This window comes from Chiloscyllium plagiosum, unplaced genomic scaffold (assembly GCF_037043375.1).
Source record: "Chiloscyllium plagiosum isolate Xiang-an unplaced genomic scaffold, Cpla_swu_hap1 HiC_scaffold_12, whole genome shotgun sequence".
In the NCBI taxonomy this organism is placed as follows: Eukaryota; Metazoa; Chordata; class Chondrichthyes; order Orectolobiformes; family Hemiscylliidae; genus Chiloscyllium; species Chiloscyllium plagiosum.
Window position 1 is genome coordinate 3098565 of NW_028270150.1, and position 20297 is coordinate 3118861.

General features: G+C 55.7%; 1 protein-coding gene across 1 annotated transcript in view; it reads right to left on the bottom strand.

The window, feature by feature from the left end:
- The window catches only part of pwp2h (PWP2 small subunit processome component), a 33604-nt gene extending 13774 nt beyond the window's left edge, over window positions 1-19830 (bottom strand). Inside the window, exons 1-13 of the mRNA XM_043701438.2 lie at window positions 19704-19830; window positions 14672-14784; window positions 12171-12265; window positions 11886-11985; window positions 11627-11770; window positions 9353-9488; window positions 8854-9062; window positions 8262-8405; window positions 7906-7976; window positions 4091-4227; window positions 3257-3405; window positions 2257-2404; window positions 906-1056 (exon numbers count right to left, since the gene is read on the bottom strand). Of these exons, the coding sequence (XP_043557373.1) occupies window positions 906-1056; window positions 2257-2404; window positions 3257-3405; window positions 4091-4227; window positions 7906-7976; window positions 8262-8405; window positions 8854-9062; window positions 9353-9488; window positions 11627-11770; window positions 11886-11985; window positions 12171-12265; window positions 14672-14784; window positions 19704-19721 (1615 nt within the window). The 5' untranslated portion in view covers window positions 19722-19830. The remainder of the gene's footprint in view (window positions 1-905; window positions 1057-2256; window positions 2405-3256; window positions 3406-4090; window positions 4228-7905; window positions 7977-8261; window positions 8406-8853; window positions 9063-9352; window positions 9489-11626; window positions 11771-11885; window positions 11986-12170; window positions 12266-14671; window positions 14785-19703) is intronic.
- Window positions 19831-20297: the final 467 nt, after the last annotated feature.

The window sequence follows — 20297 nt, forward strand, 5'->3', positions numbered from 1 at the left end:
GGGCATCAATGTGGACTTCAACAGTTTCCTCATTTCCTCCACCTCACCCTAGTTCCAAACTTCCAGCTCAGCACTGTCCCCATGACTTGTCCGACCTGCCTAGCTCCTTTTCCACCTATCCACTCCACCCTCTCCTCCCTGACCTATCACCTTCATCCCCTCCCCCACTCACCCATTGTACTCTATGCCACTCTCTCCCCACCCCCACCCTCCTCTAGCTTATCTCTCCACGCTTCAGGCTCACTGCCTTTATTCCTGATGAAGGGCTTTTGCCCGAAACGTCGATTTCAAAGCTCCTTGGATGCTGCCTGAATTGCTGTGCTCTTCCAGCACCACTGATCCAGAATCTGGTTTCCAGCATCTGCAGTCATTGTTTTTACCCTGGGGAACACAGCTGGTCACAGGCCTCCAGTCTGAAAAGCAACCCTCCACCATTACCCTGTCTCCTGCCATTGAGCCAATTTTATATCCAATTGGTAAGCTCACCCTGAATCCCATGTGGACCTAAATTTCCTAATTGGTCTATCAGGCAGAACCTTGTCAAAGGCTTTACTAAAATCCAAATAAACAATATTCATTGTTCTGCCATCAACCTTTTTGTCCTGAGAACACTGGAGGCTGGAGTTGTCAATCATAGTTCAGTGATATTACCACTTCACACTTACAACCGCCTCCCAGAGAGATCATACCCAGCCTGACATCTCTCTTTGGACACACTGTCCACCTCTCGCTCAGGGAGGTAGCTATAAACTGACTGGTATCTCTCAGTCATCCCCCCTCCTCTCTCAGGGAGATATCTGTTCACTGGCTAGTGTCTCAGACACCTGTTAGGCTGGTACATTGACAGGTATCTCTCTACCCACGAGTAAACTGCACAACAGCTACAACAAAAACTGTTGCCTCACCATCTGAATTCAGGACAAGAGTCTCTTTGGTGCTCCAGCTGTCGAACATATCCCATAATTTCACTGTTTTGTCCCATGACGCACTAGCCAGGAGTGTGCGTGATGGGCTGAAGCTCAGATTACTAACTGGAGCCTCATGCCCTGCCAGCACCTGTGAAGGCAAGATTTAAACAGTAAGAAGCAGTTTACTGAGTGAACAACACAGGGGACCTGTCTGACCCAGCACCAAGCTACAGCACTCAAACAAGCAACACCTCTCTCCCCATTCTCCTCTCTGTGTCCAACAACATCACCTCAACATTCCTAATCCTTACCGAAACATTAGGGAGGGAGACACTGAAGGAACGGCGATATATTTCCAAGTCAGGATGGTGAGTAGTTGGAGGGGAACTTGCAGAAGGTGGTGTTCCCATGTATCTGCTGCCCTTGTCCTTCTCAATGGAAGTGGTTGAGGGTTTTGAAGGTGCTGTCTGAGGGTCTTTGGTGCATCTGCTACTGCGTGTCAGCGGTGGTGGGAGTGGGTGCACAAGGCTGCTCAACCCTGGCATCCACTGTACATCTGAAGAAGTCATTCCGGTTTTGAAAGGTTAACTCTGCTTTCTCTCCATAGATGCTGTGAGACCTGCTGAGTTTCTCCAGCACATTCTCTGTGCCTGTTCCAATTTTCCCTCCCTCCCTGCCTCCATCAGTGATGCTCAGTAGCAGCCACTCTCCGTCCTGACTTGGAAATACATCACTTCTCCTCTCCTTCCAGATCCTGCTGGGAGGGTCAGGGTGTTGTTGGGGGAGACTGGTGGATTGAGGACTGGCGACAGATGACAGAGGCTGCAACTGCTGTGTGTCTGGGTGAGATAGGTCAGGCCCTGCAAGTGGTTAGCACTGCTGCCTCACAGTGCCAGAGACCCAGGTTCAATTCCCGCCTCAGGCAACTCTCTGTGTGGAGTTTGCACATTCTCCCCGTGTCTGCGTGGGTTTCCTCTGGGTGCTCCGGTTTCCTCCCACAGTCCAAAAATGTGCAGGTCAGGTGGATTGGCCATGCTAACTTGCCCGTAGTGTTAGGTGAAAGTGTAAATGTAGGAGAATGGGTCTGGGTGGGTTGCTCTTCGGAGGGTCGGTGTGGACTTGTTGGGTCGAAGGGCCTGTTTCCACACTGTAAGTAATCTAATCTAATCTAAACAGAGACGGAATTCATTCAGGAGCAGCAGGAACAATAGGCCATTCGGCCCATCCATCTTTCATTCAATATACTATTGCATCTGATGATCAAACTCAGCAACCTGTTCCAGCTTTCTCTCTGTACAGACAGCAGAACATCATGGATCTTGTGCTGAACAATCAATTGCAAACTCACCTCCAGTAAACGGCCAGTTTGCATTGACCAGACAAATACTTCAAAGGAATCCTGTGAGCCAGCGCACACAATCTCCCCACTCATATCCACAGCCAGACTGGTGAACTGAGTGGGTCGCGGTGATGTGAACGTTCGGAAGTTTCGATACCTGTGGAAACACAAAGGGAAATGTTCACTCAGCAACGTTATCCCGAACTGTCCCACCAGCTACATTATCAACCGGCAACAGGAACAATCCCATCCCTAAGAGCACCCAGCCACCAACCCCATCACAAATACCCACAAACACACCAACCCCAATCCCAAATACATCCCCAAAGATAGCAGTCCCTTTCCAAATACACCCAATGACCAGCATTATTCCAGACAAAACACAGACTGTGCGACACCCACATTGTCCACAAAAATCACCCTGAGCTCCCAGCTGCCTGCCACTTTAACACCCCACCCTGTTCCCCGGCCAACATCTCTGTCTCAGGCTTGCGGCAGTGCTCCAGCAAAGCTCTGCAAAGGCTGGAAGAACAACACCTCATTTTCTGCTTGGGAATTCTACAGCCTTCTGGACTCTATTATAGAGTTCGTCCGCTTTAAAGTTTGAGCACCTTCTCCCATGTTGTTACCCCATACCCGCACACTGGGCCCTGTCATCACATGGGCTGCTATCACAGACAACTCGCTGTCAGCCACTAACGGTCCCCATGAGCAGCTATTCACTCCCCTAGATTGACATTTACCCCTTACAAACTGTTTCTCTCTCTGGGTTCCACCTCCACCCATCATTTACTCCTCGCTCACCCCTTCCTCAGCATTATACCAACCTTTCCCAAGCACCATCAGTTCTGAAGATGGGTTACTGGACCTGAAATGCTAACTCTGCCCTTCTCTCCATGGATGCTGCCAGTCCTGCTGAGTTTCTGTTTTTCCTTCAGATGTATTCACCAGCCAGGGTTGCTGTGTACACGCGCAGGGGGAACATTACCTGCTGCTAACAAGGACTCACCGGTGAAGGTCAAATGCTCGCACTGTCCCATCCAGAGAGGCACTCAGCACCACAAAACCTGTGGAGTTAAAGGTCACTGCAGTGACAGCGCTTGTGTGTTCAGTGAAGGTCACAATACAGAAACCACTGCTCGTGTTCCAAACTTTCACCTGGGGGTAGGCCAGAGATCAAAGGTCACTCACAATGAACCGTTCCCACACTGACATTTAACACACGGACCAACTAACAGAGGGGAGGGATCAATAAATATAGGCCAATGGTAACAGAGAGAGCATGGACCTCACTCTGCATCAACCCCACCCCCTCCACACCCCATCCCTGCCAACCCCACCCCCTCCCCACCGTGGAGCTGCAAGGTTGAGAGGGGTCCTGATGGAGGTGTACATTTTTCTGAGGGGCATAGAGAAGGTGGATAGGAAGGCACTGTTTTCATAAGCAGAGGGGTCAGTAACCAGGGGACAGGAGAAGGCTAAGAGGAGAGCTGAGGAGGATGTTGCTCGCTCCAAGCAGAGTCACTGCCTGAAAGGGTGATTGAATCAAAGTCTCGGAACATTTAAGCAATACTTAGATATTCACTTGCATTACTATAACCTTCAGAACTATGGCCGAAAGCTGGAAATGGGTTTAATGTAGTCAGATCTTTGCTGACTGGTGTGAACACAATGGGCTGACCACTCATAACCCCAGCATTTTAATAATTTACTTTAAATTGCATTAGCTTTCAGTGTGCGCAAGGATAAACAGTCACTCAGTAAAATGATCCCATGGCGATGTTCCGAATTAAGTGCAGTTCTCCTTTCCGAGAGGAGACTGATTGAGTAGAGGAGGTCTCACCTTGCCGTCATCTCCCCCCGTGGCGATGTACTGAGCATCTGGAGAGTACGACAGTGTGACCATGTTGTTGAAGTGCCCTTGTTGTTTGAACACATAAGACTCACTCTGCCACTCCCACACCAAGAGCTGCCCCAGACCTGAAACACACACAAACAATGTGGCTTTACCCCTTCAATCCAACAGAGACATACGACAGCAAACGCCTTCTATCATCAATCCCAACCATCAGCAGGCTTCCAGCAGCACCCAACCCCTGAATCCCACATCCTCACCTTTCCCCTAAATCCTTTCCTTTTCACCATCTTGTTGCTTCCCAAATTAATTCCCATTTTCCCCAGAACCTTCTCCTGGAATTCCTCCAATCAGGATTCCACCCTTGCCCCAGTTCTGAAGCAAATCTGAGCAAAGCCACCAACAACATCCTGCGAGTGCGACAGGGCAAATGATTACTCATCTTTCTCAAAATATCTTTAGCCTTTGACACAGTGACCACACCATCCTCCCCCAACCCACCTTCACCATCGGCCAACTGGCTGGGGCTGCATCAACCAGTCCCATTCTCACCGCGCAGCCAGACAATCCCACGTAGACTAACAGAAGCCAGCCCTAACTCAGCGCCACCTCCATTAAACAGGCTATTTATCTGACATTGGATAAGCAGAAATGTTCTTCAATTATAAATTAGGAAGACTGAAGCCATTACTTTCAGGAGAAAGTGAGGACTGCAGATGCTGGAGCTCAGTACCGAGAGTGTGGTGCTGGAATAACACAGCCGGTCAGGCAGCATCCAAGGAGTAGGGGAATCTCAGCCTGACCTGCTGTGCTTTTCCAGCACCACACTCAGGCCATTACTTTCAGTCTGCTATGAATTTCAGTTCCTAGCAACAGACTCCAAGCCCCTGTTGAGGGTGACCAGGGTGTCTTATCCGAACCACAGCCAAGATCCTGAGCAAATTCTGTCAGTCACAAAGACCAAACTCCATAATGTTGTCGGATCCTGATGTCAATTAAAACCGAGAGTGTGTTCAGAAGCAGAAAGCAGTGAAAGGCAAATCAGGTTGGAAGCAGAAACAGGGTCCAGAGAGGGACTGGATTCTACAGGGAACATGAAAGCTCACCCACACAGCAATGGGTGGGGGGGTTCTGGGGTGGATCAGGGTCATCGTGACAACTGGCTGGGAACCAGGCCTGGAGTGGGGAACAGGGCCTGGGAACCGGGTCTGGGAACAGGGTCTGGAGTGGGGAACAGGGCCTGGGAACCGGACCTGGAGTGGGGAACCGGGCCTGGGAACCGGGCCTGGGAACAGGGTCTGGAGTGGGGAACCGGGCCTGGGAACAGGGTCTGGAGTGGGGAACCGGGCCTGGGAACAGGGTCTGGAGTGGGGAACCGGGCCTGGGAACAGGGTCTGGAGTGGGGAACCGGGCCTGGGAACAGGGTCTGGAGTGGGGAACCGGGCCTGGGAACAGGGTCTGGAGTGGGGAACCGGGCCTGGGAACAGGGTCTGGAGTGGGGAACCGGGCCTGGGAACAGGGTCTGGAGTGGGGAACCGGGCCTGGGAACAGGGTCTGGAGTGGGGAACCGGGCCTGGGAACAGGGTCTGGGAACGGGAAACCGGGCCTGGGAACAGGGTCTGGAGCTGGGAACCGGGCCTGGGAACAGGGTCTGGAGTGGGGAACCGGGCCTGGGAACGGGAAACCGGGCCTGGGAACGGGAAACTGGGTCGGGCCAGATAATCAAAGGGCAAAAGAAAGGAAATAAATATAACTAAGTTGAGATTTAAAAAATGCTTCAGAAACTAATGGGATACACCCCCCAGGCCGAATGGAAACACCCTCGGTTATTAAAGGAAGTAGCTACAGAGATAGTGGATGCACTGGGAGTAATTTTTATTAGTGAGTTTTAAGAAGATTTGTAGCTCAGGTTGAGGTTCTGGATGTAAGTGAGCTGGAAGGTTCATTTTCAGATGTTTTGTCACCATACTAGATAACATCTTCAGTGAGCCTCCGAATGAAGCACTGGTGGTGTAGCCCACTTGCTATTTATATGTTCGAGTTTCCGAGGGGTGGTGATGTCATTTCCTGTGTTGACATAATTTCCTATGATGTCCTTTCCCTTTTTTTTCTCAGGGGGTGGTAAATATAATCCAAGTCAATATTTTTGTTGATAAGAATTCCGGTTGGAATGCCATGCTGCTAGGAATTCTCGTGCATGAGTCAGTTTGGCTTGTTCTAGGCTGGATGTGTTGTCCCAGTTGACTGGGATGTCACCACAGGAAATGACATCACCAACCAAAGGAAACCCAAACACATGAATAGAAAGATGGCCACGCCACCAGTGCTTCATTCAGAGGCTCACTGAAGATGTTACCTAGTCTGGTGACGAAACATCTGAAAATGAACCTTCCAACTCAACGAGCAAACCTATATCCAGAACCTCAACCTGAGCTACAAATCTTCTCAAAACTCGCTAAGGTCCTGGGGATTTATCCATCCTTTAAGATTCTGGAAAAGTCCCATTAGATTGGAAAACTGTAATCATTTTATTCAAGAGTAGAAGGTGAGCGGAAGGCAATGTGTGGCATGAATTAAAACATGACCTTTTCAAAAGGCTTGATCTTTAATTTACAATTGTAGAAAAATGCACTAATTAGTTTCCTTACAGAGGAGATAGTATTTAATGTAACCAACTGCCTTAATGGCAGTTACATTTGCAATTAATTTTTCTAATACAACATGGCTTTTTGTTTCACTTATTAACATTTAATCATATTTATGAATTCAATACTGTTGCAAACCTTACAATGAAAAATAAAATGTCAACAGTGTTTTAATTAAAAAAAGGCCCATGCTATAGGAGGGAGGATGTTAGCATGGACAGAGGTTTGGCTAACTAATAGAAGACAGAGAGCTGGGTTAACGGGGTTTTTGCAAAATGGAAACCTGTAACTAATGGGAGTGCTACAGGGATCTGTGCTGGGGCCACAATTATTCACAATATATAATAATCATTAGGATAACAAATGTGAACACACCATTGCCAAGTGCTACTTACAGACGGCACTAAAACAAGTGGGAAGGCATGTGGCTGTGATGACACGAGATCGAGACAAGTGACTGGGCAAAGGTTTGTCAGCTGGAACATAATGTGGCGAAATGTGAGGGAGTACAGAGAAGCCTAATATTATTTAAATGAAGAAAGAATGCAGAAAACTATAAAACTTACACCTTCCAATGTGAATGCTCCCTTCAGTCTGGGGCAATTGTGCATAATATTCAAGATGTAATTTCATCAAATCCCTGTAAAACTCTTCTAATAAAGACCATTTAGTGTCCTGATTGGAAGGTGTTCCAGTGAGCTTGGTTTCAGTGTACAACAATTAAATCCCTTTCAACATCAAGTTCTACCCATTAAAAACAATTCTACTTTTCCATTTGACACTGAAGTGAATCTTCTCACATTTGCCTTCCTGCAGCCTCTCCACAGTGGTGGACAAACCCACATTGGTACGAGAAATCATAGTTTGAAGATATTAGGAGGAAGGTACAAAAGAGAGGTCAGAGGTAGTTGAGAAAGTATGGAATGTGTTGCCAGCTGTGGTGGTGGAAGCAGAGGCATTGGGGACATTTAAGTGTCTGCTGGACATGCACATGGATAGCAGCGAATTGAGGTGTGCGTAGGTTGTTATTATATTTTACATTAGGATTAAATCTCGGCACAACATTGTGGGCCGAAGGGCCTGTTCTGTGCTGTACTTTTCTATGTTCTATGCTCTGTTACCCTCAGTCTCTGCAAAACCTCACAAACACTCCCTCACCTGGACATCCAAATGCGATCCAGTCCCCGGACACATTCACAGAAATGGACTCGATCCTTTGGTCTGAAATACTGGAAACAACAAGAATTAGGAACTGGAACTGTCAGAGAGATGTCACTGCCTCCCACCCCAGATTCATCACCATGTCAGTCCCCAGGCCCGTGAGGGGGAATAAAGCAGTGACGTTCAGCTCCCTGACAGTGACCAACCCCTCAGTACTTTCCCGCGCTGTTTACACTCTCCCCCACACCCTTGAAGACCACCCTAATCCACCCACAGATACTGACTGGGAGATCAATGGGGCCTCCCGGTTTACTGCCCTCTCACTGCACATCCCCGAAACCCTGGGAGTTTACCTGAGCGAGTGGATGAGGTTAAACTCTGGCAGCTCATGGAGGTGAAATATTCCTGAAGCAAACCCCGTGACCAGGAGGTGGGTTTTCTTGTGGTAGGCAGCAGCTGTCAGGTCATTGAAATCCTTCTCTTTATTGAAATAATGCCTTAAAAAAAAAGGTTGGAAAATACTGAGACTTAAGTCGGGGAGCGGGGGAACAGTCTTTCAGTGACAGGAGAGAGGGACATTGAGAGACATTCGGAAGGTGGGGGGGGGGGACAGTGACAGAGGGACAGGGCAGCGAGTGAGAGAAAAGAAAGAGATAGAGAGGCAGGCAATGAAAAAGAGAGAGAGAGAGAGAGAGAGGGGCAGCAAGAGGGGGAATACAAACGGTGAGAGTGACAGAAAGAGGGTGCAGCGAGACAGACAACAAAAGAGAGATAGACAGTGAGGAGGGAGAGTGTGGGCATGAGAGAGAGAGCACGCAAAAAGGTGGAATGGAGAGAGGGAGGGATTGGGACCACCACAGACAAATGTAGAGCAACAGAAAAAAATGACAGACACATTGTCAAAATGTCAACGACAAACCAGGGTGTATCTGGAACATTTCTTACTTGCCAACAAGAGAATATTTCACTTTCCCAATCCTCTCTTGCTCTGATTCTGCTTTTCCCTGAATGATATCTGCACTCTGCCCTTCGAGTTCTTGACTTTGATCAGTCTGTGTTTTGTCCTTGCTCTTTGGGAATTGGCGCTGCAGGCCCTCAGGCTCTGTATCACACTGCCACACACACAGGGTAGCATCTCGACTCAGCGTGTAGATCTGCAGCAAAACATATCTCCATTCAAACTGAAAGCAACCACAGCAAACCCACCCCAGCCAGCAGGAAGCACTGCACACTCACTGGCAACTCCACACCATCACCCTACTGTGGGGTCAGGGGTCAGGCTGGGTTCTCAGGGGTCAGGGGTCAGGCTGGGCTGCGCAAGGGGTCAGGGGTCAGGCTGGGCTGCGCAAGGGGTGCCAGTGAATATCTCCAGCAATGGAGGGGGGAATGCAAACCCCGTTGGGATGGAGCAGGAGTAAGGTGAATGCAATCAGGAGTTACTCACGTCCAAACTCTTCTCTTCAAAAAAGCAGGAAACGATGGTGTCTTTGTGCCCACTGAGTGAGTAGTAAATGAGATTGACCCAGCGCTCAGCGCCAAACACCCAGGTACTGCTGTCCATGCTGCCAACTGCAAAACACCTGGAGCACACATTCCCCACATCGTCAATCAGAGCCCAGGGAGATCACTCCCACCCCACCGCGCCCCTCCCCCTCCCCGCGCACCCCTCCCCCTCTCCGCGCACCCCTACCCCACCACCTCCCTGCGCCCACCTCCCCGCGCACCCCTCCCCTCCCCGCGCACCCCTCCCCCTCCCCGCGCACCCCTACCCCACCACCTCCCTGCGCCCACCTCCCCGCGCACCCCTCCCCTCCCCGCGCACCCCTCCCCCTCCCCGCGCACCCCTCCCCGCGCACCCCTCCCCGCGCACCCCTCCCCCTCCCCGCGCACCCCTCCCCGCGCACCCCTCCCCGCGCACCCCTCCCCCTCCCCGCGCCCCCCTCCCCACGCCCCCTCCCCCTCCCCGCGCCCCCCTCCCCGCGCCCCCCCTCCCCACGCCCCCTCCCCCTCCCCGCGCCCCCCTCCCCGCGCACCCCTCCCCCTCCCCGCGCCCCCCTCCCCGCGCACCCCTCCCCCTCCCCGCGCCCCCCTCCCCGCGCACCCCTCCCCCTCCCCGCGCCCCCCTCCCCACGCCCCCTCCCCCTCCCCGCGCCCCCCTCCCCGCGCACCCCTCCCCCTCCCCGCGCCCCCCTCCCCGCGCACCCCTCCCCCTCCCCGCGCCCCCCTCCCCCTCCCCCTCCCCGCGCCCCCCTCCCCGCGCACCCCTCCCCCTCCCCCTCCCCGCGCCCCCCTCCCCGCGCACCCCCTCCCCCTCCCCGCGCCCCCTCCCCGCGCACCCCTCCCCCTCCCCGCGCCCCCCTCCCCGCGCACCCCCTCCCCCTCCCCGCGCCCCCCTCCCCGCGCACCCCTCCCCCTCCCCGCGCCCCCCACCCCACCGCGCCCCCCCACCCCACCGCGCCCCTCCCCCTCCCCGCGCACCCCTCCCCCTCCCCGCGCACCCCTCCCCCTCCCCGCGCACCCCTCCCCCTCCCCGCGCACCCCTCCCCCTCCCCGCGCCCCCCTCCCCCTCCCCGCGCCCCCCTCCCCCTCCCCGCGCCCCCCTCCCCCTCCCCGCGCCCCCCACCCCACCGCGCCCCCCACCCCACCGCGCCCCTCCCCCTCCCCGCGCACCCCTCCCCCTCCCCGCGCACCCCTCCCCCTCCCCGCGCACCCCTCCCCCTCCCCGCGCACCCCTCCCCGCGCACCCCTCCCCCTCCCCGCGCCCCCCTCCCCACGCCCCCTCCCCCTCCCCGCGCCGCCCTCCCCGCGCACCCCCTCCCCCTCCCCGCGCCCCCCTCTCCACGCCCCCCTCCCCCTCTCCGCACACCCCTCCCCCTCCCCGCGCCCCCCTCTCCGCGCACCCCTCCCCCTCTCCGCACACCCCTACCCCACCACCTCCCCGCGCAACCCTCCCCCTCCCCGCGCAACCCTCCCCCTCTCCGCACAACCCTCCCCCTCTCCGCACAACCCTCCCCCTCTCCGCACAACCCTCCCCCTCACCGCACAACCCTCCCCCTCTCCGCACAACCCTCCCCCTCTCCGCACAACCCTCCCCCTCTCCGCACAACCCTCCTACCCCCCTCTCCGCACAACCTCCCCCTCTCCGCACAACCCTCCCCCTCTCCGCACAACCCTCCCCCTCTCCGCACAACCCTCCCCCTCTCCGCACAACCCTCCCCCTCTCCGCACAACCCTCCCCCTCTCCGCACAACCCTCCCCCTCTCCGCACAACCCTCCCCCTCTCCGCACAACCCCTCTCCGCACAACCCTCCCCCTCTCCGCACAACCCCCCCCTCTCCGCACAACCCTCCCCCTCTCCGCACAACCCTCCCCCTCTCCGCACAACCCTCCCCCCTCTCCGCACAACCCTCCCCCTCACCGCACACCCCTCCCACTCCCCTATAACCGCACTCCCTCCCTGCCGCCCACCACGTGCCCCTCCCCTACCCTCCCTCACCGCACATGCTGCTCACAGGAACACCCCCACCCCCACCAGCACCACATCCTCCTCAGCGGAAGCCCCAGGCCGTTGCTGAGACAAGTGTCCCAGTGGACAGTGAATACGTGATCAGTTTGACAGGACCAGGAGGGACCAGTTCGCAGCCATGGCGCTGACCCTGTCTCTACTACCAGCTGTCAAGGAGGTGAAAGGGGCTATATCAATGAAGCTTCCTCTTACTTTGAGTCATCAGTCCAGTCGATGCATGTTGTCTCATCGTAGGGTCCGAAGTAGGTCTTGTCCAGCACGAAGGGGTTAAACTCCCTGCTCTTGCCAGGAGCATGATACATCAGAACAACGTTATTCTTACTCACAACAAACTTCCTGTCAACAAAGACCGAGAGACCAGGTTACACATGGGACCACAGGGGGAGGGGGTCAGACACAGCCGTGCCAAGCTGTGATCAAATGGAGGCCAGTGGGGATTATTGGCCATTACCTGCCATCAGGCGAGAAGCTGATACTGTGAACCCGGGCGTGGAAGTGAAATCGATGCAGCACAGCTTTACTGATCAGGCTGACCAACAACCCATCACCATCTGCAAACAAACAGAGACAGACAGCCACTGGCATTACAGGGCACACCATACACAGGCCCAGGGAGGGAGGGATGGTGAGGGTGGGGAATGGCAACGGGGACACAGAGTGTTAGGGAAAGGGGGGGGAATCGGGATGGGGAGTGTACAGGATTACAAGAGGGTGTGAGGGTACGCAATCCTCTTACCTTCATCGATAAGGATTGCGAGGTGTCCATCGGGAGAGTGCCCAACACAAGCAATGTTCCGCTGAGCAGCCAAAGGCAATGTCTCGGCCTTGTTGCTGCAAGAAACCAATGGGGGTCACAGGAGGGTCACACCAAACACATACACAACACCAGGCCCTCCCTGATGGAGCCCTCCCCAGTGTCAGATACACACCCACACTCAACATGCACTGAGACACCATCACCACATACTCCACCAATACACACACAGCCAAGGCTGCGGCACTGCACAAAAATATTTCCTCAGTACTGAGGGAGTGCCGCACTGTCAGAGGGTCAGTACTGAGGGAGTGCCGCACTGTCAGAGGGTCAGTACTGAGGGAGTGCTGTACTGTCAGAGGGTCAGTACTGAGGGAGCGCCGCACTGTCAGAGGGTCAGTACTGAGGGAGTGCCGCACTGTCGGAGGGTCAGTACTGAGGGAAAGCCGCACTGTCGGAGGGTCAGTATTGAGGGAGCGCCGCACTGTCAGAGGGTCAGTACTGAGGGAGCGCAGCACTGTCAGAGGGTCAGTACTGAGGGAGTGCCGCACTGTCGGAGGGTCAGTACTGAGGGAGTGCTGTACTGTCAGAGGGTCAGTACTGAGGGAGCGCCGCACTGTCGGAGGGTCAGTACTGAGGGAGCGCCGCACTGTCAGAGGGTCAGTACTGAGGGAGCGCCGCACTGTCAGAGGGTCAGTACTGAGGGAGCGCCGCACTGTCAGAGGGTCAGTACTGAGGGAGTGCCGCACTGTCAGAGGGTCAGTACTGAGGGCGTGCCGCACTGTCAGAGGGTCAGTACTGAGGGAGTGCCGCACTGTCAGAGGGTCAGTACTGAGGGAGTGCCGCACTGTCAGAGGGTCAGTACTGAGGGAGTGCCGCACTGTCAGAGGGTCAGTACTGAGGGAGCGCCGCACTGTCGGAGGGTCAGCGCTGAGGGAGTGCCGCACTGTCGGAGGGTCAGCGCCAAGGGAGTGCCGCACTGTCGGAGGGTCAGCGCCAAGGGAGTGCCGCACTGTCGGAGGGTCAGTACTGAGGGATTATGGGTGCTCTCTCTGTTGTCTTTGCTAATAGCCATAAAAATAGAACCATGAATACTTTCAGTTTGCTGAAGACCGAATTATCAAGGTCCTTCCTTATCTGGTATCTGGTGCCCTGGCTGCTTTTAATGTGTCCTTCTATTTTTAATGCTTGCTAATTGAGAACGGACTATTTTAAAAAACATAGTGTTCCAAAGATTGCTTCAGGTAGAAAGTAACCTGGAATCATTGCAAGCCTTGTTTACATAGCTGCTTGTTCAAGCAAGTTTGTGAAGTGTGGTCTGCAGACGCACTGGAGCTGGGGAGTTGTGTACAAATGGAGTTTTGGTTTGATAATTGGTTACTACTCCACAAACCAATCTGTTACCCTTCACTCGAAATCAAGGCCCACCCTTCACAGAGATTTCATAAAAGTTAAAGATTCTGAAATAATACACAAAGATTCCTCAACTTGCCTGATTTACAGACCCAGGCTGTGAAAGCATAGACCAGGTTTCTGTACTTTAATAAAATTCATTATAAGTCATTCGAGGCGGTGATAGAAATTTATATCACAGAAAAAGTACCTTCAGCCCAGTACATCAGCACTAGTCAAATACAACCACCTAACAATTCTAGCCCCATTTCCCAGCACTCAGCCCACCATCTTATTTGCCTTAGATCTAAATACTTCTTAAACAATGAGGGTTTCTGCCTCGCCCACTATTCCAGGCAGTGAGTCCCAGATTCCCACCAGCCCCTGGGGTGTAAGGGTTTTTCTTCCCAGCCTCTTCCCTTAAATCTCTGTCCCCGGATACTGGAGCAGGATGGCAGAGAAGCAGTGTTCTGACCAGCACAAGACCCACCTCAGAAACCACTGAACCCCCTTGCTCTGTCCACCTTCCTTCTTGTTCACCCATCTGAGGGTCCGTGTAAGGGGAGTTTCTAACGGAATTACAGTTTCAGTTTGTAATGTTGCATGATGACTGTTTATACCTTTATACATTTAGCTAGAGTCTAATTACTTGTAATAAAGAGATTCTTTTCCATTAAGTCCAGAATCCTGGGTCATGTTTTCCACCTGGGGTTCAGTTATGGTTACCTGGGTCACTAACACATGGCAGCTTGTGGGAGCTTACTGTGTCACCGCCCCTTCATTACAACTTCACAAAGGACTTGCTGGAGAGACTCAGCATTCTCACTTCTTCAGAATTGGTCACTGGACACACAACATTACACTCTTTCTCTCTACGGATGCTGTCTGACCTGTTGAGTTTCTCTAGCAATTTCTGATTTTGTGTTTCAGATCTCCAGTTCTGTTCCACTCACAAAGTACTTGTCTGGTTGGAAAGGTCTTTGTCACATCCTTTAGGTTGTGTAAAGGTGCTAGAGAAATACAACTTCTTTGGCTGACTGAGCCGGATCTCCCAGTCACCTGTCTACTGCTCTCCAATTCCCCAAACTCACTTTTTCAGATCAAAGACCGTGACGCGATTTCCAACTGGACTGATGACAGAGTTTCCATCTGGCGAAAAGCTAAGGTTTCCATGGCGGTAAACTGTCCCCAGTAGGTTCGAGAACTGATGGGAGTAAAACACAAAGGTCAGTGGGAGAGCTGTAGAGAGTCCCTGCACACCTCCAGGAGAAACAGCAGGGAAAGCAGGAATAAAGAGCCCCAGGCCATTACCATTCACTGTATAAATATCTCTCTCTTCACGTCCCTACCCCAGCCAAACCTCCTCCCAATCTGCCAGTCCCTGTACTGTCAGCTCAGGGAATCAATTTTTTTATTGTACACTTTATCCATAACAAGTTAGAACCATGTCTATCTCGAACAAAGCTTCCCTCAATCTCCATTCATCCATGGAGACCAGCTCTCCATCCCAACCACTCGTCCCTAAACCATTCCCTGAATTTCCTCTACACCCTGTCAAGGACGTCCCTCTGACACCACAGAGACCAGGAAGGTCTGGAAAGGATGTCCCCTCTCGTGGGGGAATTTAAAACTAGGTGAAACTGTAGATGCTGGAGATTAGAGTCAAGATTAGATAGTGTGGGAAAAGCACAGCAGATCAGGCAGCATCCGAGGAGCAGGAATGATAAGGGCCTTTGCCTGAAATGTTGATTTTCCTGCTCATCGGATGCTGCCTGATCTGCTGTGCTTTTCCAGCACCACTCTCAACTTGAATTTAAAACTAGGGTTCACCAATTAAAATAACAGGTCACCAGTTTAAAACAGAAACAAGGAAACATTTGCACTGAGGAGACTGGGAGTCTGTTCCTGAACAGATGGTGGAAGCAGAGCCTCTGAATATTTAAGAGAGAAATAAACAAATTATTGATCACCGAAGAGGTTACAATCAGATCAGCCACAATCTTACTGAATGGTGCAGCAGCTCCGAGGGGCTGAATGGCCTGCTCCAGTTTGATGTGGTTGAAATAATTGGTTAAATGGAGATTCAGGGAACCTCTGGGGACATGGGGATGGTCTCTCCTGCAATGAACCAGCACAGGAATGACGGGCCGATTGGCCACCTCCGGTGTGCAGTGGGGAACGTGAACCTACCCCCTCACCCAAACCCCCTCCCATAGCCAGGGGGACCCCCAGAGGGAAATCAGAGCATCCCTGCAGAAAGGAAACAGGCCATTCAGCCCATCGGGTCCACACTGACCCTCTGTAAATCATCCCAACCCACTCCCCCCCAAACTCCCCATGACCCTGCCCACACCCCCACCCCCTCCCCCTCCCCCTCCCCACCTCAACATCCAGAGGGAACCCGCACTGACTCCGGGGAGAATGTACAACCCCAACCCCACCCCCAGAGCCAGACAGGGACACACACTCCCCCCAGCCCCACCCAGAGAGACAGACAGGGACACACACTCCCCCCCACCCCCACCCAGAGAGACAGACAGGGACACACACTACCCCCACCCCCACCCAGAGAGACAGACAGGGACACACACTCCCCCTACCCCCAGAGACAGACAGGGACACACACTCCCCCCACCCCCACCCAGAGAGACAGACAGGGACACACTCCCCCTCCCCCCACCCCCCAGAGACAGACAGGGACACACACACCCCCCACCCCCCAGAGACAGACAGGGACACACACTCCCACTACCCCCAGAGACAGACAGGGACACACACTCCCCCCACCCCCACCCAGAGAGACAGACAGGGACACACATTCCCCCCACCCCCCAGAGACAGACAGGGACACACACTCCCCCCACCCCCACGAGACAGACAGGGACACACACTCCCCCCACCCCCACCCAGAGAGACAGACAGGGACACACACTCCCCCCCACTCCCCAGAGACAGACAGGGACACACACTCCCCCCCCACCCCCCAGAGACAGACAGGGTCACACACACCCCCCCCACTCCCCAGAGACAGACAGGGACACACACTCCCCCTACCCCCCAGAGACAGACAGGGACACACACTCCCCTTACCCCCAGAGACAGACAGGGTCACACACTCCCCCCCACTCCCCAGAGACAGACAGGGACACACACTCCACCTACCCCCAGAGACAGACAGGGACACACACTCCCCCTACCCCCCAGAGACAGACAGGGACACACACTCCCCCCACTCCCCAGAGACAGACAGGGACACACACTCCCCACACCCCCCAGAGACAGACAGGGACACACACTACCCCCACCCAGAGACAGACAGGGACACACACTCCCCCTAACCCCAGAGACACACAGGGACACACACTCCCCCCACCCCCCAGAGACAGACAGGGACACAACCCCCCCAGAGACAGACAGGGACACACACATCCCCAGAGACAGACAGGGACACACACCCCCCCACCCCCCCAGAGACAGACAGGGACACACACACCCCCACCCCCCAGAGACAGACAGGGACACACACACCCCCAGAGACAGACAGGGACACACCCCCCCCCACCCCCCCAGAGACAGACAGGGACACCCACCCCCCCAGAGACAGACAGGGACACCCACCCCCCCTCACCCCCAGAGACAGACAGGGACACACACTCCCCCCACCCCCCAGAGACAGACAGGGACACACACTCCCCCCCACCCCCCAGAGACAGACAGGGACACACACTGCCCCCACCCCCGAGAGAGAGACAGGGACACACACACCCCCACCCCCCAGGAGACAGACAGGGACACACACACCCCCAGAGACAGACAGGGACACACACACCCCCACCCCCCCAGAGACAGACAGGGACACCCACCCCCCCAGAGACAGACAGGGACACACCCCCCCCCCCGAGACAGACAGGGACACACACCCCCCCACCCCCCACCCCCCCGAGACAGACAGGGACACACACACCTCCACCCCCCCAGAGACAGACAGGGACACACACCCCCACCAGAGACAGACAGGGACACACACCCCCCACCCCCCCAGAGACAGACAGGGACACACACACCCCCACCCCACCCCCCCAGAGACAGACAGGGACACACACACCCCCACCCCCCCACCCCCCCCAGAGACAGACAGGGACACACGCCCCCCCAGAGACAGACAGGGACACACCCCCCACCCCCCCCAGAGACCGACAGGGACACACCCCCCACCCCCCCCAGAGACAGACAGGGACACACACACCCCCCACCCCCCCCCAGAGACAGACAGGGACACACACACCCCCCACCCCCCCCCAGAGACAGACAGGGACACACACACCCCCCACCCCCCCCCAGAGACAGACAGGGACACACACACCCCCCACCCCCCCCCAGAGACAGACAGGGACACACACACCCCCCACCCCCCCCCAGAGACAGACAGGGACACACACCCCCCCCAGAGACAGACAGGGACACACACCCCCCCCACCCCCCCCCCAGATACAGACAGGGACACACACCCCCCAGAGACAGGCAGGGACACACACCCCCCCCCAGAGACAGACAGGGACACACCCCCCCCACCCCCCCCAGAGACAGACAGGGACACACACCCCCCCCACCCCCCCCAGAGACAGACAGGGACACACACCCCCACCCCCCCAGAGACAGACAGGGATACACCCCCCCCACCCCCCCCAGAGACAGACAGGGACACACACATCCCCACCCCCCCAGAGACAGACAGGGACACACACACCCCCACCCCCCCCAGAGACAGACAGGGACATACACCCCCCCCCAGAGACAGACAGGGACACACACCCCCCCACCCCCCCCAGAGACAGACAGGGACACACACCCCCCCACCCCCCCCAGAGACAGACAGGGACACACACCCCCCTAGAGACAGACAGGGACACACACCCCCCCCCCAGAGACAGACAGGAACACACACCCCCCCCAGAGACAGACAGGGACACACACCCCCCCACCCCCCCAGAGACAGACAGGGACACACACTCCCCTCCCCTCCCCCCCCCACCCCCACAGAGACAGACAGGGACACACATCCCCCCACCCCCACAGAGACAGACAGGGACACACACTCCCCTCCCCCCCCCACCCCCCCAGAGACAGACAGGGACACACACTCCCCCCTCACCCCCAGAGACAGACAGGGACACACACTCCCCTCCCCCCCCACCCCCACAGAGACAGACAGGGACACACACCCCCCCACCCCCACAGAGACAGACAGGGACACACACTCCCCTCCCCCCCCCACCCCCCCAGAGACAGACAGAGACACACACTCCCCCCTCACCCCCAGAGACAGACAGGGACACACACTCCCCCCACCCCCCAGAGACAGACAGGGACACACACTCCCCCCCACCCCCCAGAGACAGACAGGGACACACAGTCCCCTCCCCCCCCCACCCCCACAGAGACAGACAGGGACACACACCCCCCCACCCCCACAGAGACAGACAGGGACACACACTCCCCTCCCCCCCCCCCACCCCCCCAGAGACAGACAGGGACACACACTCCCCCCTCACCCCCAGAGACAGACAGGGACACACACTCCCCTCCCCCCCCACCCCCACAGAGACAGACAGGGACACACACCCCCCCACCCCCACAGAGACAGACAGAGACAGACAGGGACACACACTCCCCTCCCCCCCCCACCCCCCCAGAGACAGACAGGGACACACACTCCCCCCCACCCCCCAGAGACAGACAGGGACACACACTCCCCCCCACCCCCCAGAGACAGACAGGGACACACACTCCCCCTACCCCCAGAGACAGACAGGGACACACACTCCCCCACCCCCCAGAGACAGACAGGGACACACACTCCCCCCCCACCCCCCAGAGACAGACAGGGACACACACTCCCCCCACCCCCCAGAGACAGACAGGGACACACACTCCCCCCACCCCCCAGAGACAGACAGGGACACACACTCCCCCTACCCCCAGAGACAGACAGGGACACACACTCCCCCCACCCCCCAGAGACAGACAGGGACACACACTCCCCCCACCCCCCAGAGACAGACAGGGACACACACTCTACCCCCAGAGACAGACAGGGACACACACTCCCCCCACCCCCCTCACCCTGAAATTAAATTTCATTTTTTTTCCTCTCGATCTTCCCGCGTGGCCGCTTCACACCGAATTCGTCTCCTCGGTTGCACTTCCGCCCTGCAATGACGCACTTCCTTCGGTCCCAGTTCATTTCCGCCCCGCTATGACGCACTTCCTCCAGTCCCTGTTCATTTCCGCCCCGCTATGACGTACTTCCTCCGGTCGCAGTTCATTTCCGCCCAGCAGTGACGCAATTGCTTCGATCCCGGTTCATTTCCGCCCCTCTATGACGCACTTCCTCCGGTCCCCGTTCATTTCCGCCCCGCTTGACGCACTTCCTCCAGTCCCTGTTCGTTTCCGCCCTGCAGTGACACTGCCCCAATAAACCATGAATCTGTGGCACGTGAATGTTGTTGGGTTTGAGGCCAGTCAGCCCGTTCACTCTGCTATCCCATTCAATAAGCTCATGGCCTTTCCTGCCTTTTCACCAGAACCTGTCGCCCCAGTCAGACCGGAACCTGACACAAACAATACAACCCCATTGTCCTGGAACCTACAACCGAAACAAAATACTGGAACATCTCAGGAGGTCGGGCAGCACCGGTAAAGGAGAGACGCTTCGGG